Source organism: Pseudopodoces humilis, chromosome 6, assembly GCF_049639895.1.
Source record: "Pseudopodoces humilis isolate 2021_Gansu_Grassland_sample_001 chromosome 6, ASM4963989v1, whole genome shotgun sequence".
Taxonomy (NCBI): domain Eukaryota; kingdom Metazoa; phylum Chordata; class Aves; order Passeriformes; family Paridae; genus Pseudopodoces; species Pseudopodoces humilis.
The window spans coordinates 37,919,324-37,936,862 of NC_142205.1; the positions used below are offsets into that span (position 1 = coordinate 37,919,324).

General features: G+C 39.5%; 1 protein-coding gene across 1 annotated transcript in view; it reads left to right on the forward strand.

The window, feature by feature from the left end:
- Positions 1-6,976: 6,976 nt before the first annotated feature.
- SPOCK3 (SPARC (osteonectin), cwcv and kazal like domains proteoglycan 3) overlaps positions 6,977-17,539 on the forward strand; it is a 163,110-nt gene continuing 152,547 nt past the window's right edge. Inside the window, exons 1-2 of the mRNA XM_005517609.3 lie at positions 6,977-7,063; positions 7,223-7,396. Of these exons, the coding sequence (XP_005517666.2) occupies positions 7,223-7,396 (174 nt within the window). The 5' untranslated portion in view covers positions 6,977-7,063. The remainder of the gene's footprint in view (positions 7,064-7,222; positions 7,397-17,539) is intronic.

A 17,539-nucleotide genomic window follows, 5' to 3' on the forward strand; every position in this document is an offset into this window, starting at 1 on the left:
TGCACTAGAATTACTTCCCTAGGTAATTTGTAAAATTATTCTTATAACTCACTTCAGGCCTGAAAATCCATAGTGAAATAAGGTCACCCAAACCAAATATACCTTTCATATCATACTGTCACCCACTGTACCTTTTGTAGAGCATAACTCAAATTGTACATCTATATTTCTGACCAACACATTTGAGCAAACAGGAAAATTTCAGTAGGTAAAAAATAGGAGCAGTTATCACATCCTCTTTGCTTATCCTCATTTCTAATTTTTGCCTGGGAACAAAAAACATGTGGAAGACCATCTTCAGTCACATACTTTGGAAAATGTAAACTATAGGGGGGTATGAACTAGAAAACTGTGAACCTACTCCATGAACTTCTAGAATACTTAATTATAGAAAATGGTGAGAAAGAAATTTAGAGAAGTCCAAGCTCACAAAGGGTACCTATGTCCTACCCAACTCCTGAATTGCTCCTATTGAGATTTTATGGTGTGAGATGGTTAAAACACATCACCATCCAACACACAAATGTCAACTCAATGCCAAACATATTTTGGTGCTTAAATAAAGCCAGATCTGAAAATCAGCCACAGCTCTTGGAGCTGAGTACTCCTGCATAAGGAATAAGTAAAATAGAGATGCTTAAAGTAGGAAACCATCTTCTCAAAGAGACTGTGAATAACACAGGAAGGACTTAACAGGCATTGGTTTAGAAGTTTCATCAGTCTTATGATTTTATGACTGTTTTGTTCACAGAAATTCTACTGTATACAGTGTTTGATTTGAAAGGGTGTATCTGGGACTAGGACACAAGGAGACATTTACCTTTTTCTGGAAGCTGTGATGTGTACCACATAAAATGCTGGGATAGGAAAAATTTCAGATTTTTTATGATCCACTGAGAACAGTCAGATGAGAAGAGTTCCTGCATCTAAAAGAATTGATATTGTAGAGATAGAAGATTGTCCTTGGCATCAAGGCACTGCTTATTATTGTGTTGTAAATTTTAACATACAGTATAAATTGTTCATTGGACAAGAAAAGAGTTTTGAATTTTTGAACAACAGCAAATACAAAAATTCATTGCATGCTTTTCTAGAGACATAAACTTAATTTTGACAATGACAAAATATTCTGCAGTCAAAGTGAAAAATTCAGATTTTATCTCTGGACAAGGTATTTTTCTTGAATAGGCTTGATCAAATCTGAGTTCCTGAGTTTGATTTGGGAAGTTCTTCACTTTGTATTATATAAAAAGCCAGATCTTTCTGCGTTTAAAAAATTTGGATGAAGAAGAAATTCTCATATTTTTGAAGGCCTGAGTTTCAGGATGTATTTTTGCGAATTCCTGTTGCATCTGCTGTGATTGTTGGGGCTATACAGTGTCACCCTGAAAATTAAGCCTTCTGATAATGTTTTCATAGTTTTAGTTACTTTCCCATGAAAGTCCTGTAAACGTAAGTTGTTTATCACATTCCTTTTAAGAAACGTCTTTTGATGGACGTTTCGCATGACCAGTGTGCTTGGGAAGGTGGTAACTTAATTATCCAATCCTTGGTCATTGTCAAGAATCTATAAATGCTGGAGTCAGAAAATAAAGTGACGGGCTTTTGTTCTGGCACTGAGAGTGGTCATGTGAATCATTTCATGTCCTTTAGCGACAATACAGAATGTCAGAAAGATTAGATGCAGTGTCAGGCAGAGATGTCACACCATTAAGAAGTTTTCTGTTTCAGTTGTAAGCTTGTGAGGACTTTGCTTAGACCTACCTGTCTTGAGATCATCTTCTGCCTCTGGTCTTGGACAAGTCCACATAACAATGCCTTATTCTGAAGTGTATGTAAGCTGTCCGTAAAAAAAGATGGATATGTCCTTAATGCTGACCATCGGAGCTTCCATGCTCTCTGGATCTTTGTGGTTTGTGCCTTTTACAGTACTTATGTTAGCAGAGATCCACAGGTGTTTAGCAGTCTAATAAAATTCATGAAGAATGAGAAATATGAGCACCTTGGAGCATTTACCCTACAGAAAAAATATTAAGGACTAAATTGCAGTAATAGCAGAAGAATAGGGAAAGCCATAGAAGACAAATAGATTAAATCTTGAAGTCTGCAGTGGCCTGAAGTAGAAGATGAAAGACAAAAAAAAATGAAAGATGAATACTGCAAAGCAGTCCAAGACACAAGTAGCAAAAGTCAAGGAGAAGTTGAGATGCAGCTAGCAAAAGACATCAAGGTTAATAAAAAATAATTGCAAACATAGAATTATTATAAAGAAGATGAAAGGAAGGGATGAGTCCCATTGCGGAGGAAGAATGCAGTAAGGAGAGAAAGGTAAGAAAAAGTAATTTAAAACCTATGCACCAATCATTAATGGCATATAGTCGGTTAACTCAACCATCACAAAATTTACAAGAAAAAAAAGGGCTTAGATAAGACATTGTCTGTAATTAATCTATTTTGTAATTTTTGTAAAAATGATATTATTATAATCATCTCATGAATTCTCTCTGAATGTTCACAGAATTGTTTGAAAGGGTCTCAGAATTCTTAGTCATTGCTTTTGAGAAACTGTAGAGAACAGGCAGTTACCAGATGACTTTAAAAAAACAAAGCAAATTAAAGGGCTTCTTTAAAAAAGGGACCTTCAAAAAGTGGATGAAAAAGGGTCAGAAAATTAAGTTCTTGTCATTCTACCCTCAATTTCTAGAAAATGCAGGGACAGGTAATACAGCACACTATGTCTAAATGTGTGGAAGATACTGAAGAAGATGCAAATCCTATCAAGCCAAAATAATTTATGTTTATGAAGTAAATCCTCTGCTCTATTCAATGGTGTTCTAGACATTGACAATGGAAAAACCTCCTAGCCCAATTCAGTGGATAATAAAGTGATCAGAGAAATCAAAATCATATATAAGATTAAAAGAACAAGGTAAAAATATGGTAATAAACATATCACTGGGATGAAATACAGAGTGGTTACAGAGTGAAGTTTCCAGTATGGGAAAGACTGCTGCTGATCAGAGGAAAAGAATAATTTGTTCTTCATGCTTTTGGTGAACAGTATTCACTGTAAGTTATAAGCTTAAATTGCAGCAAGACCAACTTGTTTCAGGTATTGGAAACCTCTTCTAAAATTAGTCTAGTAAAACTAGAACCCACTGACACAGATCAGTGTGGAGTTTCTATCACCAACAGACTCCACCAATGGTGATTCTAGAAGTAGATTTGGATCGACATCTGCCAGCAGTGACAAGGTATATCTGGCTTTGCCTGCAGGCAGTAGGATACCTAGATGTTCCCTTGGGATTACCTTCAACATAAGTTTGTTCAAATATAATAACACAGCCCGTACAGTTAAAATAGTTGTAAAAAATTAACTCTATACTTAATTGCCTTAAGTGAACATATTCTTCATTTGCAGGGAGTAAAGCACTTTTGTGACACAGTTCAAGACATAAATTTCCTTGCATTTCCTAATAATTTCTCAGCATGTTACTTCTATTCCATCAGTAACCTATGCATACAAACTTTTCTTCCTATATATATCTTCATGCATACGTTACATAATCCCAATGCACTTTCATATAACACACAGGTGAGTATGCAAAATACATATTTAAATGCATACTCCCTCTTTTTTTCTCTTTCCATCCTTTTCCTTGTGCAACAACCATATTATTCACACCAGTATTGTAACTTAAAAGTGTATTACTGGCTACACCATCCTCATTGCTACCTCCCTGTAGAATGCATCAGCTACTCAGAGGGGAAGAAACCTGAACAGTTATTATTCTAAATTAGTAAGTCCTAATATTAAAATACTTGTTACCAAAAAGTTGCAAAATAGATCATATTTTGGAATTGAGAAGAAAATGTTTTTGTTAGTAACAAAAATGCTTCTTGACTGGACAATGATGAAAAGCTGTGAGGCAGAGTTTCTAAACTCTCAGTTCAAAATTATGTTCTTGTTGCCATTAGTATTATTATCTTACCACTGCTTCAGTGACAGATTCCCTGTCACATCTTAAAGATGCTATTGTTAAACACATCAGTATGTAACAATAGTTACATTTTCTATAAGAAATGTGTGTACATTTAAAATAAAGAATATTTCTCAAGGTACGTAAGTTTAATCTTTGAAGAGAAGTAAAATTATTGAGAAAAAAAATTTCTTAGTTTTGTATCTTCAAAATGCCATTTCAATCAAGTATCATTGTGTGCTTGAATAAATGGAATTACCAACTTGTGTAAAGTCCTTGATCAGAATGAGGCTCTTAAACCAATTATGTGGAGATCAGAGTGCTTAAAATTATAAGGAATACATTTAGAATTATTAAAGGCTTCAAATAGCTTGGTTCAGGCAAAATTACATATAATTGATCATTAGCATGTGTTGTCAGTAGAAACTGCAGTCATAGGTGTTGAAGATCACTTTTTAGACAAATTGCAGTGAAACTTTTAAAACTCAAACCATAAGAGATTTCCCCTTTCTGAGGATTTTTGCTGAATGCAAATCTTAGCCACTTTTATTCTTCTTCTCTAAGTATGGAAAGATGAACAATAACTTAAAAGTACTAACTAATATTATCTGGATGAAATTGTCAAATACAGACGAAGCAAACTGAAACCAAAATAGATCACCTTCATTGCTGGGTAGGTGAAAACACAAATTCAGGAACTGGGATGCTGTTAAAAAAAGTTTAAATAAGTAATTCTTAAAAAAAAAAACCAAAACCCCAACACATCAGCTTTGTAGAGAAATTTCTTCTTTCCCAAAGGGCAAAGCAATTTGTAGAAAATTAACATTAAGACTGACAAATACAAACTGGATTGTCAGAGAATGATTCTATAAAGCACTGACTCTATAACCCACCCTCAGAATGACTGTTTTATCGATTCTTATTTAGCCTCTGTGCAATACCTCTATCCATTTGCTTTGAATTTTATGATTCATTTATTATAGAATATAATATCATTCTGGATAGGTAGCATTTTTAGGGTCAGACAAATAAATCCTAATCTGGCAATCATCTCTGTCATAAGGGTGACAGGATTTTCATAGATTTTAGTGATACAAGTTCAGGAACAAAATGGCATCTATTATGTACTGTATGATGTAGGTTATTTGATTTAATTAATACTTTACTATCTGTCTGTAGTTACAGTTTATGACCAAAATCAAAACTTGCTAAAATCAGTGGCAATCTCATAATCACTTCTCCTTTTGCATGAAGTGGCATTTTTCTGCCATCAGAGAATCTCTTGATGGACTTGACCCTAGTTCCAAGTCTGAAAGTAACTTGTATTTTACCACAGAAAATACTTTCAGCAACTACACTGAGAGTGTTGTGTACTTGTCATACTTGGCTACCTCGCAGTGGGTTAGTCTTGGCTAACATCCAAACATTCACCCAGCTGCTCACAGCCCCTCTCCCCAGCAGAACAAGTATAGGAAGAACTGGAGGGAGAGAGCTCATGGGTTAATATAAAATCAGGAATACTGTTGACCGATTATTGCTGCAGACAAAACAAACTTGACTGGGAGAAGATGTATTGCCAATTAAAATAAAAATATAGTAGCTAGTTTGAGTAGTGGTAAAGAAGAAGACACGTTAAAACAACAACCTTTCTCCCTTCTTTTCCCAGGCTCGGCTTAATTCCAGACTCCTCTCTCCCTGACTAGCACAGGGCGAATTGGGGGCACATAGAGTCAACAGGTAACAATTTCTCTGCCCAGCTCATTCCTTCTCACACTTTTCTTCTGCTCTGGCATGGCTTTCCCATTGGCTGCAGTTCTTCAGGAAAATGAGCTCCGGTATGGGCTTGCCACAGTTTCTCTGGGTTCCTTTTGCTCTGGCATCAGTCTTCCAGCGCTCGGCCATGGAGAGCACATTCTCATCTCTCTCTGGCGCCGGCGTTCCCCGTTGTTTCTCACCGTTTCTGTTCCCACTTCCTCTCTCCGCACAGCATTTTCTGCCCTTTCTTAGCTGTCCTTTCACAGAGGCACCGCCAGCTTTGCCGAAGGGCTGAGCTGTGGCCGCAATGTCTCCACTGTGGAGCTGCTTGGAGTCAGCTGTTCCCCAAACGGGAGAGTTCCACGCATCTCCCTACAGAGGCCACCCCGCAGTCTCTGCCCCGCTCCCTCTACCGAAACCTTGCAACACGCAGTTAATACAAATCTAAAAAGCATAGTGTTACTCAAGTCTAGGGAATAAAGCTAACATTAAAAATTATATTAATTAGGTCAACAGGATGTCAGAACTTAAATATGGAGGCAGCTATGCTGGAAAGGTAATTGAACTACTTATTTCTGCCCCTTGCTCTATTCTAAATTAAACTTAACTAATTCGGGAAAGCAACCAAATGTCATTTAAGACTTTGAGCTAACACACTGTTGCCGTTTAAAAGACAAAAGCCAGAAGAAGAGGGAAGAGTGCACGATCCTTACAAAAGGGGCTAACACGGGCAGGCGGCATCACGGTGTGCCTCCATCAGCACTCGGAGGCGACCCGCGAGCTTGTGCCTCTCCTTGCCCCGAAGGCGCGGGAAGTTCTGTCTTGACGTGACTGTGAGTTTTGAAGGATCGCGTCCGCCTAGGGGTTTTCGCCGATCTTACTCGGGGTGCGAGGTGCCAACGCAGCTGTAGCGAAGTTCCAGCGGCATCCACCCCGACCTGGGGGAGGCGGCGGCACCGGGCGGCTGCCGCGGGGGCGGGCGGGTCTCCGCGGGGCTGTGCCGGTGCAAGGGGGATATGCCGGTGTAGGGGGTTGTGCCGGTGCAGGGGAATGTGCCGGTGCAGGGGAATGTGCCGGTGCTCCCGGCGGCGCGGGGCGCCGGGGGCCGGGCTCCGGGCGGGAGCGGCGGGCGCGCGCCTCTCCCGGTGCGGCGCGCGGCGGGGCGCGGGGCGGGGGGCGGGGCGGGGCGAGGGGCGGGGGGCGCGCGCGGCGCGGGACCGGGGCGGACGGACGGGCGGCCGCAGCCGGCGGCGCGTGCGGGGAGGGAGCGGGCGCGGGGCCGCCTTTCCGGCCGCGGCGAGGAGCGCGGGTGCGGGGCGCGCAGCAAGGTGACGGGCTGGGCAGCCTCCCCTTCCCCTTCCCCCCGCCGCGTTCAGGTGGGCCAGGGGGCCCGCCGCGGGCGGCTGTCCCGTCCCCCGCCGGCAGCCCCCGGCCGGGGTTCGGCTCCGCTGTGGGTAACCCCCCTGCCCGTGTCTCCTTTCGCCCAGATGCTCGCGGCAGCGGCAGCCTTGGTGTGCGTGTGTGCAGCAGCCTGGTGCAGCCCGGCGGCGGCGGCGGCCGGGGGCAGACCGGACAGCGGCAATTTTCTGGACGATAAACAATGGCTCACGACCATCTCCCAGTACGACAAGGAGGTCGGACAGTGGAACAAATTCCGAGACGTAAGTTCAGCCCTTCCACCCTGCCGGCCGGCAGCCGCGCCCAGCCCGCTCCCGCTTGTTCCCTTCCTGCAGGGTGTAGGGCATCCCTTGGGGAGCGGGGGCTGGGGCACAGCCTCAACTTTCCCCTTTCTCCCCGAATTTTAATTCTTAAATAATTGCCTGCGGCACCTCGGCGAGGAGGACGGGGGTCCCGCCGGGCAGTTCCCGATGCGCTGCCGCCGAGGAGTGGCCAGGACCGCCCGGCGCGCCCCGGGCCGTGAGGGGCGTTCGGCCCGCACCTTCGGGGCCCAGCGGGCCGGGCCGCGGGAGCCGCTTCCCGCCCTGCGGGGTGCCAGGCGGTGCAGGGGGAGAGCCGCATCCGTCCTCCCGCTTCCCGCCCCACTGCGGGAAGGGATGCGCTGAGGGCGCCGGGCCGGGGCAGGGGCTCGCCCCGCCGCTGCTCCGCCAGTGCCGCCCGGGACAGCCGCCTCCCTCCCCGGGCACCTGGCAGCGGCGCCGGGCGGCACCGCCGCGTCTCGCCGTGCCCGGTCGGAAGTGCCGGCAGGGAGGGCGGGGGAGAAGGGGCAGCGCTCACGGCCGGGGGTTGCGGGGTCAGGGGTGCGGGGCTTGGACGCGGCGGTGCCCGCTGTCCGGAGCGCCGTGCTCGGAGCCGGGAGCATCGGCCCCAGCCTGACCCGAATCTCGTCAGTTACGAAACCTGCCGCTGTAAGGTGGCTCTGTCCTCGGCGTGCTTCGACTGTGCGCCTAGTTTGGGCTGCGTTTGCTGCAAGTTGAGTGGAACGCAACCTATTTTCAAAAGCCGTTCACGTTTCTTTCAGAAGAAAATATTATCTTTGATCATCCTCTATCCTGCATCAGTTGGTGTAATTTTTAAAAATACGAATTCCAGCCATGCAAAATAATTTTCTGTTTTTTCTACTGTTTAACCTACTGGATTTCTTTGATTCGGTGTAAAGCATTGATTTGGTTTGCAACTTCAGAGGCAACAGGTTTCTTCTTGTTCTGCAGCCTGGTGGTGACTGCGGTTTGCTGTAGCAAACTGAAGTAAATGTCTCCAAGAAGTCTCGTATTTCTGAGACCTAGCATGTCTTGTGATGCATGTATTTTCTAGCTTTATGTCTGTATTGCGTGTGGGATGCAGACTTGGCTATTTATCTTTAGCAACTAGGAAAGAACCACTAGAGTTGTGGGAGAACTTATTTTCCCCATAGTTTTTATTAAACAGCATAATTCTGGTGTTTGAGAGCACTTCTAATCAGTAGTCAGATATTTCTGTTTGCCTTGAATATCTTAAAAAAAAAAGCTTAGGTTCATGTGAAAAATACCTGTTCAGTATCCTGTGCATGGGGACCTGTGATTTTGGAAAAAAAAAACAAACAAAAAACCAAACAAAAATCCAGTGCTATAGAAATGTTCTAGGATTTAAAGGCTGATGCTAGAAAACTCCGAAATATGTACATCAGTTATGTTTTGTAATTGGGCAAAGTCGTTTATGTAAAGACTAACCTGCAAGGCTGAGGAAGCTACGTGCTCTCTAATGCCCGTCTCCTGGGTACCCACTGCCATGTACTCTAATATTGGATATTAGCCAGATAATTTATTCTGTGACAAGTAGGTGTCCCCAAGGGTTTTAAGACTGACTGCTTTGCGGAAGTACTGCATACTGATTCTTCTGAGGCACTTTGCAAATATGCTAGCTTATATTTACACTGTAACTTTCATAAGGCTGGTGCTTCAGTGAAGAAGAGTATGCTTTCATTTCTTGTGCAGAATGCTTATGTTCTATTATTGAATGGTATCCAGTCTGGAATACTTACTTAATTTTACAAGGCTCTCCCATTAGAGTATGGGTAGTTTTCAGTAATTCTTAACATAGCCCTATGTAACAGCCCCCCAAAATTTTGTTAATCTACCTGTACAAGAATGCATTAGAAAAATATCTTGTAAGAACACTTACCAGTTATCATACTTAAATATAACATGGAGGAGAAGTTTTACCATCCTGCCTATTTATATAATTAGTAAATTTTCTTGTGACTGTAATTTGTTGGTTTTAAAATTGTGATTAGCAATGTGTTTAGTGATTCAGATGTAGGCTCCTGTTAAGGAACAGGAGAGCAGCATTTGAAACATGTTGGGGTAACTGTCTTGCAGAGTTAAAATCAAGGTATGCAAGGCCTGTGTTTGTAATTTAATTCTCTGGTCAGAGTAGGATATTTTTGCAGGCTTTAAATACCCTACAGATGTAAGGGTGAGATGGAATTCTGGTGTGAAAAGAAGTATTTAAAGGCTTAACTTAAGATTTAACTGACAGGACTGATTAATGTGAAAGATAATGACCCTGACTTCTGGCTCATTGGCTCAGTTTCTTAAGAGTTTTAAATCACAGTGAGAAAGAACACAGTTATTCAGAAAGGGAACCCTTACAGAACTTGATAAACCAGGATATGATATTTTATTTATAAAAAAAACAAAAACCAAGCCAATCTCCAAACCTAGCTCTCTTAACAACCTCTAAAATGTCAGTTTTGTCATTAAGTGTTACTAATGTGGGATTATTGCCTAAGATTTTTCCAGTACTTTGTACAGGCAGAACTGTAACTGACTCTTCAATTCTTTTGAAAGGTCTTGATCATTCTGACAGATCTGTTGAAAATAATGCAATAGGTCTGGGCAAGAGCTGTGCCTTAACATGTAACAGTGGGAAACTAGATGTATGTTAGAGGCTACCCTACCTTCCCACTTATTTTTCTTGTGCAAAAATTGAGAATGGTCTTGTTTTTAAATAGGAGACTTTACATCTTAAAGATGGGGGTGATGGGATATGTCAAATATCATCTCCCATAAGTTGTATGAGCAAGTCCAACATTTTGGGTTCTATATGAGGGTACATTTATTTTTTGTCTGAAGTGTGGGGGAAGAAGAGTTTTCAATCCTGCCTTACTGCTGCTGCAGTCCAGTTGCTGAGTAGCTGCAACTAGTCACATCTGTCAGTAAAGTCTCAGGGTTGATGTGGTTATTAAGGTTTTCCAAGCTGCCTGGTTAGGTGCTGCAGCCAGTGGTGTCATGATGCTGGGAGGTTCCAGTCCATGGGAGTGTATCCTCTGTTTATTTCAGGCTTGGGAATTGAGGCTTTTCAGTAGTTGCTGTTAGGATTATCTTCATCATTCATATTTTGTTATATTGATAATACTTTGTGGTAATGGCTTTATCTATGATGATAGCACTAGACATTTGATAAATATATATACATATACTCCACTTTGTCTGAAATAAAGATTATTCTTTTTGAAAAATGTGGTTGAGAAATGGTATTACATTTATACTCTCCTACTTTGAACGAACTAAATCTTATCCAGCAAACCTTCATTATGCATAATGCTGTAAATCTGTCGACTTGTGCATTTGTGTTCATTAAAAAGATTATATTTTATATTTTAAATTTTACTTACTGCTGGAAGAGAGATTTTGGGTTCTAATTTGCTTGTTAGTGATATATACTTTTTCTTTTCAGAGGTCATAATTTAAGTGATTGCTGTATTTTCAAATTTAAGTTGATAAATGAACTCCACAACCCAACTGTGTCATAGTTTTGCTGTGAAATAATAGGGTTGGTTGATCATTGTAACCAGCTGCATCATACTACAGTGTTAACTATCATCCCACCACATTAATACAGTTATCAAGGGTAAAGAAGGTAGAAGAAAATTAAACAGACCATAAAACCCATCAGCTATGAAGAGGAAGATTGTACTGGAAGTGCTCCTTTTTACTCTGCTTTGCTGTGGGGTGTTCTCACATTGACCATCAAACATAATGCCTTCTACAAGATGTGGCAAGTTTGGGCAACTTGTGTTGGCTTTCTAGAGGAGTCTTTTGGAAGTATTTAAAGGGTATATTTTTTCAACATTAGTGAAAACTAAACCTCTGTGTTTAGAAAGGAGATAAATCGAATATTAGGTCTCCATATCAAGTTCAGTAATAGCCAGCATTAATTATTCCCTTGTCTGTTGTGGAGGTTTAAGGCTACTCAGAAACAAACACTGCCTCTCAATTAAGCTCCATGCCAACTGTGCATTACTGTTGTGGGCAGAACATCTCTGTCCAGTTGTGGATCACAACTACATCTTTGTACAACTGAGCAAGCCAAGGCTCTTTTAAAAGGGATTTATCACAGGTTCTTTGCACTTCACCATGGGATTACCATGTAAGTATACAGAAAGTTTTCATGCTTCCAGAGTGGAGTACCAGTAACTTTACTTGAGGAGGAGGTCTTCTGTTCAACAAGAGTTTTGCAATGGACAAGAAGCCCTCCTAGTTTATGGAGGGTCCTAAATATACTGTAGAGGAGTTCAGCATTTTGGATTGGATAATGCAGCACTCATTGTCTTTTCTCTAAGTCATGTTAACTCATTAGTTGTGAAAAAAGGTTTGGTGGTCTTATTTCTTCAGTACTTTTTATAGTTCAGGGTAAAGAAAATTTATTAATGGGTACAGCAGCTCTCTTATGACATAAATATGTCATGATCATGGCATCGGGAGAAAAATGGAATTGCAAAACATGAAAGATGAGCTCCTTCTTTTTTATGTTGCCTTAAGCCTAAGTTAAACCAAGATCTTGTAATAATGTGAAGTTACTTTTACAAGTGGGGCTTAGAATCTTTTCCATGTACCAGTCTGTTAGCTGAAGCTTATGGGCACTTCTTAAGTAGTATCGGTCACTTTTTTCCATGACTTACTTTGTATGATCTGAGTTTTATTAATATGGTGAAGGAGGAAAAATTTTGAAGCCTAGGAGGTCTGACAGAAAGAATAAGTATTTTGTACCTTCAACTGTAATTACTGCCTTTGAAATTAAACTAATAAGGACCCGAACACTCTTTCTTAAACTGTAAAATATGGGAAAGTGTTAGGAATTTTTATTAATTTCAATTAATTAAGGAAATTTAAAAACTGTTCAATTGTTCATAACTTCTAAATTGAATGTAATAAATTATAATGGGAAGGAGTCATGGAAATATTATTTTTTCCTTTCTTCAGTATTGTAGACAAAGGTTTCTAATTTTTATATGTGTTTTTGATTCATTCTCAGGTATGGATTCCTTTTTTCTTTCACATTTCCTATGGTCTGTTTTTTGCTGCCTGTTTCTACTGCCAAATACTTTTTTGTCTGAAAAGGCAGAGTCTACTGATCTCAAACTGTTGTTAACACTGAACTCTTAAATGTCTCTTGGAAGGCATTAACTTGGAAGCTCTTTATATAGCTAACGTTTAGAAGTTAAGTAAATTGTAATGTGCTTTTCCTTAGATTGCCCTCATAATCTAACGTAAAGCTGATAACATTGTTTCATCTTATCTTTATCTCCTTTCTCTGAAGAATAATCTTTATTTTATATGCTGTAGGTTATTTAGTGGCTATGGATACCCAGTCTTCTCTTGTCTTTCCATTAAATCTTATTGGGATTGACTCTAACCATCTGTGCTTATTATAGTGTAGTATAAATAGCTTTGTAATACACAAATAGATGGAAACAGTAACAGAAACTGCATAGGCTATCTTGGCTTTACAATCAGAAGGGAAAGATGCCTAAGAGCTTTTGTAAGGGGTGGCAGAATGTAGAAAACAGTGGATTGAGCAGAATTAGAATATTTTTAGACTTATGCCATTAATAATTTCTTCCTATCTCCCCTGTTTCTATTTAATTCGTAATAATTTAAACATTTGATGTAACTATCCACAGAAAAGAGAAATAATAGATTAGTGCGTTTGCAAGGGTTGGGCAGTTTCTGAGTGTGACTCCTTCGCCCGAGTTGAAGCAGTTGTGTGTTGTTTCTGTGTCATGTCCATGTTGTCATGACTCCTGGTGTGTCTGCGTTGTCCCTGCACCCTCTCCCTTCCCCGCAAGATATGCTGAAGGAAATAAGAAAATCTTTCAGCAGCTAGTTACTTTTTTTGGAACCTAGCTTCAGAGCAACTCCCATGTATTCAAGCATAAGGAAACTTTTATTCTAACCAAGGTATTTCTATCACTTTTCTATCAGTATTGAAAAAGCGCTTTAGTAAAATAGCTGTAGTTTTGGTTTGTGTCAATGTTTCTAATGTAGGCCTTTTAAAAATTTTTGATACTGGTTTTAGAATGGTGTTTCTCCTATTCCTTGTTGTTTTTCTATTATCCTATATCTATTATCCTTTTGGATATATAATATCTGTCATATTTTCATGTCTTAGTAACCATAGAGTGTTTATTTTTCTGCATCTGTAAGTCCCACTATGCTTAATGCTAAAAATCTTGCCTGTTTGCTTTAGAAACAAATACTAGGGAGGTAATGCTAGTAAATGCCAGTGTAGGGGATTGTATTAAAAGTTTTTGTAATTTTCATATTTCTTGAAATTTGATTTCTGAAAGAGAAAAGTTAGTGGCTAGTTATATCAGTGATCAGAGCTTCATTGGGCATTCTTTAGTTATTTGCTAGATTTTTTTAATGGTTTTTCACTTATACTTTCCCATTTCACAGTGATAGGTGGCAGTAGGGAAAATTATGTAGGAATTAATGATGTACCTAAAAAGGTGGTGCAGTTTAAAGTAGCAACCTTGGTCAGGACACAAGGAGAGAGAGAAAATGAAATTATAACCCGTGACAAAGATTTCAGATTATGATGAAGATGTGAATTTCACTGCTCTGTTACTCTCTTTGCAAGTGGCTGCTTTAACAGAACACAATAATAGAATGGGTTTAAAAGATTAAAATCATTCAAACTTTCTGGTATTTTACCATTTCCAGAAAGTATTATCTTAATATATTGTTATTACAAACTATCCAGCACTTGACGTTTTGCTGCAGAAAATTTTTATGAACTAACTTTATTTTCTCATGTGATACATAATCGTTGGCTCAGAAGAGAGTCAGTTTGCAGCTTGTTCAGTTTCTCTCTAAAAAAGTCTGCAAGTCATCAATTTTATGTAATGCACTTTCACTGGGGTCTATATACTGCTGAAAACAAGCTCCTTTGACGATTTTGAGCTTGCTCTTGATGATGAAATTCATTCCAGTTGTTAAATCTGTGTAGCATAGCAGTGAGAAGTACAGAACTCACTCCTTGTTATATGCTACTGCATGTGAAAAATTCTCTTTTACCAGCTATTCATTAAAACACAAGGGAGTTATTAATATGAAGACCGTGGATCTATATTTAATGGTGCATATGTGTTGGAGGATTTGGCAGGGCTTGAGTTGGGTGACTGGAACATCACTTTAGGAGAAAACCCAAGCAGTGATTCTTAGAAGTGAAAACAATTGATTGGTAGGAGCAGTGATAAGAATCCATTGTAAAAAATGCCCTTCCAGCCTTTTGCAACAGAGTAAGTGAACCACTTTGGTCAGACTTAGAAAGTCCTTGTCAAGCTCTGAGAACTCTTTGTATTCTTAAAGTTCAGGACCAGAGTAGGCCGTTGGATTTGACAACATGCTTGCCTGTGTATAGTGGCTTATTTACTTATATCCTGACAGATTATATTACACCCAAAAATTCTACTTTGGCAAAAGCATTTCAGGTTTCAGGAATCTTTGTATGATGCTGGCACAGATAAGGGTTTGCTCTCTAAGGCCTGCACTGTGAGGGAGTTAATTATCTGCAATAATCCCAGATCTAGGCAACAGATTTATACCATTTTGCAGAAGAATAAGGAAGAATACCATTTAAATTCAGATTGGTCTGATCTGGAAGTGTTTCTTCTTTGGCCCAAATACAAAGTGACTGAAATGAGTGCTTGATTTTTCTTATGCTAATTTTCTGTTTAAAAGGATTTCTATTCTACCATCTTCATAGAATTTTCCTGGTGTGTTGTCAATAAAAGCCAATTGCTTTTATGTGAAAAATCACAATCGGTGTTGGAATACAAACCAATTCAAATCTTAGGGAAGACAGAGAAATGGCTTCAGAATTTTCACTAAGATAATCATCAGGATACATACTTGTTGTGTTAATCTGGTGTACAAATCTTTAAGCACATTAAGAAATAGGTAGGCAGTCTTGTTTGCAACGTCCAGGGACAAAAAACATGAATGTGAAGAGCGCCTACTTTACAAAGCCAATGAAGGGCTGTCAGATTTGCTCACTGTACTGCAAATAATGCATAATATTTCATATGTGAACTGGATTAAAGCACACTAAGTACGTAACTATTTTCTAAATCTTACTCAATCTGGCATTTCTCTCCTAAACTGTTAAACTGTTCAATTTTTCATACATGTGCTTATTTCACATGTGTATATATTTAACTTTAGTTAGGACTTCTTGGTAGGCAGTTACAAGGTCCTGTTTTGATGAACTCTGGTACTGGGGGCATGAGTGGACAGAATTTCTTCACACTATTAAGAAAGATTCAGTTACGTTAGAAAAAGAGGCATATGGTTCCACCTGTGATATCTGCTGATATTCATGGACTTGTCAAAAGAAAATATGCTCTCAAAGCATGTGTATATGCCCAAGACTGCCTTGTAGTTACTGTAAGCAATGTCTTAGCCAAGTTAAGTGTAGCATGATTATGAATCATGAGATTTCTCTCCGAGGTCTGCGGGTGTAGTCTCAAAAAGATGGAGAGGCAGGGATATGCAGAAGTAGAATTAACTATGTAGATTTTTATTGCAGAGTGAATAGATATATAAAACCTCAAAATGTTTCAATGTTCTTCAATAGAACTGAATATGGATTTATAAACTGGGTTTTACACAGTGGTAGAACTGTAGTTTGGACAAAAGCTACCATACCCTTCTATCTTTTATTGTATCATAATTTTTACATGTGCTGAATATTTACAATTCCTCTCATTCCTTTTTTCATTCATATGTAAAAATTATTGTTTCTTAGGGTGTATGAAACTATCCCTTTTTTCCTTCAAGTTTTCTAGATTTGGATTGTAGCACAGCTTCTGTAAAAAGAAGACGTTTTTGAGTAACATAACTCACTGGAAGACAATAACATTTTTTCCCTAGAAGGTTCTGAAGTACTAATATTAGAGTATTTGAGGTCCAGCACATGGAAAAGTTGAGCTGTTGTGTGGGGTTTTATATATTTTTTTTTTTTTTTAAATTATAAATGAATGAGGCCACGTATGTGTGAGAGATCACACACGTTTACATTAACTGGTACCTCAGATCAAGAAAAAGGTAAAGTGATTTTATGCTGTCTATCCCTCATTCTGAGGAGAAAAATGCCTCACAGAATATTAGAAGTATTTTATAGGTCCAATCTCGCCATGTCTGCAGTTTTATTTTACCATGTGATATCCCATGGATTGCAGATCATTTTTGGATATATACTGAAGGTGACACAGGTTTAACAATGTTTGTGGTGTGCGGAATGGAATAATAATTCTGAATTCATATCTCAGATTTGTGAGGCAGTTATCTGCAGTAGTTTCAGCTCACTGACTGGAAGAACTACATCTTTTCTTACATTCCTATAAATATCGCATAAGAACAAGGCAAGTATTGCTACGAACTAGAGATTGTCAAGAAAATGTTTGTTTGAACTCCAGCTTCTCCAAGAAAGGTGGGAGAAGTTATAAAAATAATACTTAAAGAAAATGTGAGAAATTATTCTGTGAAGCAAAGCTGATACTTGATTCTAACAGTGCTTATCTGGTTGTAAAATGTGATGGCATCTTACATAGTTTAGGTTTTAAAAAGATCCTTGTCAAACAGATAGTCCTTTAGCTGGAAGGTAAGGGGATCTTGAATTTTTTTACAATTGGACCGTGGCTTTCCAGCCCAGTTTGAGTGTAGTTGGACTGTTCAACAGCATGAACATTAGGAAATCTTTCCCCTAAAATATTGCAAATTGCTGTCAAATATTATTAATAATAAAAAGTTCATCTGTTTAGTAATATCTGTTTAGTGCTGCTTCTTCTAGAGATATATATGCTTTTTATTCTAATGCAGACAAAGGTTAGTAATTTTGACATGCTTCATTCCCCCATACACAGATCCTGCTCTTGCTTAGTTATATCAGAAGGATGTTTTTTTTTTTTAATTTCTGAAAAAAGTTGAAGTTATAATTACTATAGCTGTAAAATTTTCCACAGTATTTATACAACTGAGTTAAAATATGTCAATGTGTATCATTGATTTATACAGCAATAA